Source organism: Crocuta crocuta, unplaced genomic scaffold, assembly GCF_008692635.1.
Source record: "Crocuta crocuta isolate KB4526 unplaced genomic scaffold, BGI_CrCroc_1.0 scaffold221, whole genome shotgun sequence".
NCBI lineage: Eukaryota > Metazoa > Chordata > Mammalia > Carnivora > Hyaenidae > Crocuta > Crocuta crocuta.
This window is the reverse complement of record NW_027528610.1, coordinates 772,522-775,560: the sequence shown is the minus strand read 5'-3', so window position 1 is coordinate 775,560 and position 3,039 is coordinate 772,522. Positions and strand designations below refer to the sequence as shown.

General features: G+C 46.1%; 1 protein-coding gene across 1 annotated transcript in view; it reads right to left on the bottom strand.

The window, feature by feature from the left end:
• IL3RA (interleukin 3 receptor subunit alpha) overlaps nt 1-3,039 on the bottom strand; it is a 25,171-nt gene that overhangs the window by 3,203 nt on the left and 18,929 nt on the right. Inside the window, exons 9-10 of the mRNA XM_077754729.1 lie at nt 2,463-2,578; nt 51-83 (exon numbers count right to left, since the gene is read on the bottom strand). Coding sequence (XP_077610855.1) covers nt 51-83; nt 2,463-2,578 — 149 coding nt within the window. The remainder of the gene's footprint in view (nt 1-50; nt 84-2,462; nt 2,579-3,039) is intronic.

Sequence of the window (3,039 nt, the reverse complement as noted above, 5' to 3'; positions counted from 1 at the left end):
GGAGGGCGGGGCTTTGTGACCTTGGCCTCAGGGGGCGGGGCCTCGGGGACACTCACCTTCTCTGTGTAGGGGGGGTCTGTGCCCTGCAAGACAAAAGCAGCAAGCGGTGGGTGCCCAGTGGTGAGGGCCCTTCTCCCCCATGAGGCCTTGGAGGGTTATAGGGCTGAGCATAAAATAGCCAGTGATTGGGTGCAAATCGTCAATATAATTAAGTAAATGTGGCCGTAAAGGAGGCACTAAGTAAAATATACCTGGTCTGGGGGCGCCTGGGGGGCTCAGTCGGTTAGGCAGCAACTCTTGCTTTTGGCTCAGGTCGTGATCTCACAGTTTGTGGGTTTGGGTCCGGTCTGGGCTCTGGGCTGACAGTGCGGAGACTGCTTGGGATTGTGTGTTTCCCTCGTTCTCTGCCCCTCCCCCACTCTCATTTTCGCTCTCTCAAAATAAATAAACTTAAAAAAAAATAAAAAAATACTGTACCTGGTCGTTGTTTTTTATGTTGACTTATTTATTTTTTTAATTTTGTTAATGTTTTATTTATATCTAAGAGAGAGACAGCGTGAGCAGTGGAGGGTTAGAGAGAGAGTGAGACACAGAATCTGAAGCAGCTCCAGGCTCTGAGCTGTCAGCACAGAGCGGACGCGGGGCTCGAACCCACGCACTGTGAGATCATGACCTGAGCCAAAGCAGATGCTTAACCAACTGAGCCACCCAGACACTCCTACTTATTTATTTTTTTTGAGAGAGAAAGTATGAGCAAGGGAAGGTCACACGGGGAGAGAGAGAGAATCCCAAGCACGTTCCGCACTGTCTACACTGGAGCCTAACTCGGGGCTCGAACTCACAAACTGTGACATCACGACCTGAGCTAAAATCCAGAGTCAGACGCTTAACAGACTGAGCCGCACAGGCTCCCCTATTCCTGCTCTTTTTTAAAGAGAAAAGTAGAATCAATAACCTTTGTCTTTTTGACCACTTGTGCATTTATAGAAATGTTAACTATCATCACTAGTTACATAGAAACAGTAAATAGAATATACAAACAAGTAAAGAAAAATAATCAATTTAACTAAATGATGGAGTATGAAATACCAAGTAGATCCAAACATTTGCTTATTTTCTTTTAATTCTCAGACTGAAAAATTTCTTTCCAATTTGTTTACTTATCATGTCTACACCCAGCGTGGGGCTCAAATTCACAATCGCCAAGATCAAGAGTCACAGTCTCCACAGATCGAGCCAGCCAGGTGCGTGCCCTCCTTACTTGGTTATTTTTTAAGATAACGTTTATTCAGGCACGGTTTCCTTGCAGCAAAGCGCACCCTGAAAGTACAGGCTTTGCTGAGATTTGACGTACGTGCGCAGGAGAAACCATCAGAACGTTCCAGGCGAGGAACGTCCCCATCTCCCTCACATTTCCCTGTGACCCTCTACCATTCTCTACGCCTCTGTGTATAAATGGGGTGCCCCAGGGTGCACCTCGTGTCCGGCTGGCTGACCTTCCCTGCGGGTCGGATTCCACAGCATGGATAAATTTTGTTCGTCCCTACTCGGGCCCCCACTCTGCTGGGTGCTGTTTACACTCCTCTGGGAGCCACACCTCACAGGGCCTTTGCTGCCGTGGGAAGCCTCCCCCAAAGGGGCCACTCTGTTTTTTAAATAAAGGATAAGATTTTATCCAGGCTCTTGCAATGGGGAGAATGTTCATCCGTGAGGAACATCTCAAAAGAGAAAGGAGCCGTGTGGGGGTTTCCTGAAACAGGCCATACCATCCGAAATGGCCAGCAGCTAGTGACACACAGGTGTTGCCGTCCACTGGGTGACAACCTCACTGACACTTGGTTTGGCCAGACTTTGTCATTTTAGCTGATCTAACGGGTGTGGAGCAGCCTCTCCCTGCAGTTTACATTTCTCTAGTAGCTTTTCATGTATTTATAGGTAATGAATACATCTTCTTTGGGGGAGTGGCTGTTTTGACTTTTTGCCCTTTGGGTTTTTGGGGGTTTTTTTTGCCCTTTGGTTTTTTAAATACGGTTGTTTATCTTTAAAGAGTTCCTTATCCGTCCTAAACGTGCATCCTTTGACAGACAAGACACATGTGCGACCTGCCTTTTTGGTTTTACCTCTGTCTTTTGAACAGCCGACATTGTTACTTTTGGTAACGCTAAAAAAATTTTTTTTGGTTCATTTCTGTATTTTTTGATGACTTTCACACACACACACAAAACCTTAAATGATCTTTAAGTTTTTCCTTACTTTTGTTAGCATTCTTCATTTTTATGTAGGGGTTAGCTTCCGTTTATGTATTTAAAAATTTACTTTATTTTTGCCTATTTCTTTTTATTTACATTTTATTTATTTTTAAAAGATTTTTGGTTCAGATTTTTGTGTGTGTATGTTTTCATCTGCCTCCAAATCCTCAGGGTACAGAGAATGTAGAATTTCAAGCTGGGGCAAATGTTTACCTTTTGTATTTCAAGTTCGTATGTAAATCTGTGATTGAAGTGGCTTGACACTTTCCATTCCATGATCGAATAGGATTTATTACACGTTCCAGTGATGTTGGGCACAGTTAATCTCTCTAGGGAAGAAAAAAAGCAACAATTTTATGAGTAAAACAAATGAACATTTTTCCTCCCCTAGAAGGTACTTTTCAAACAGGCTTCTTACAAATTTGGATGCAGGGGAGGAAAGGAAAGTTCATTCCGAGGCTGAAGGAGGCGCAAGATGGCCACATAGGTGTGTGACACAATATGCTGGCATATCTGCCTGACTTAGAGTGAGGGTCAGCTGCTCTGACACGAGACTGTGAGAGACCCCCGCCCATCCCGAGATCCTTCTAGAAAGCGCTCTTGAGGTCTATGCAGCGACGAAGTCTCTAGAACGTCACCCAATGCTTTCCCTTGGGCCACAATTCCACTGCTCTCCGGCAGAGGGAAGAAAGCCTGCGCGAGGACTCCCTCCTTCCCAGGGACCCGGCTGAGCTCGGCGCTGGGCCCCCGGCCCCCCCCCCCCTCCCCACCCTGCCCAGGGTCGGGGCCC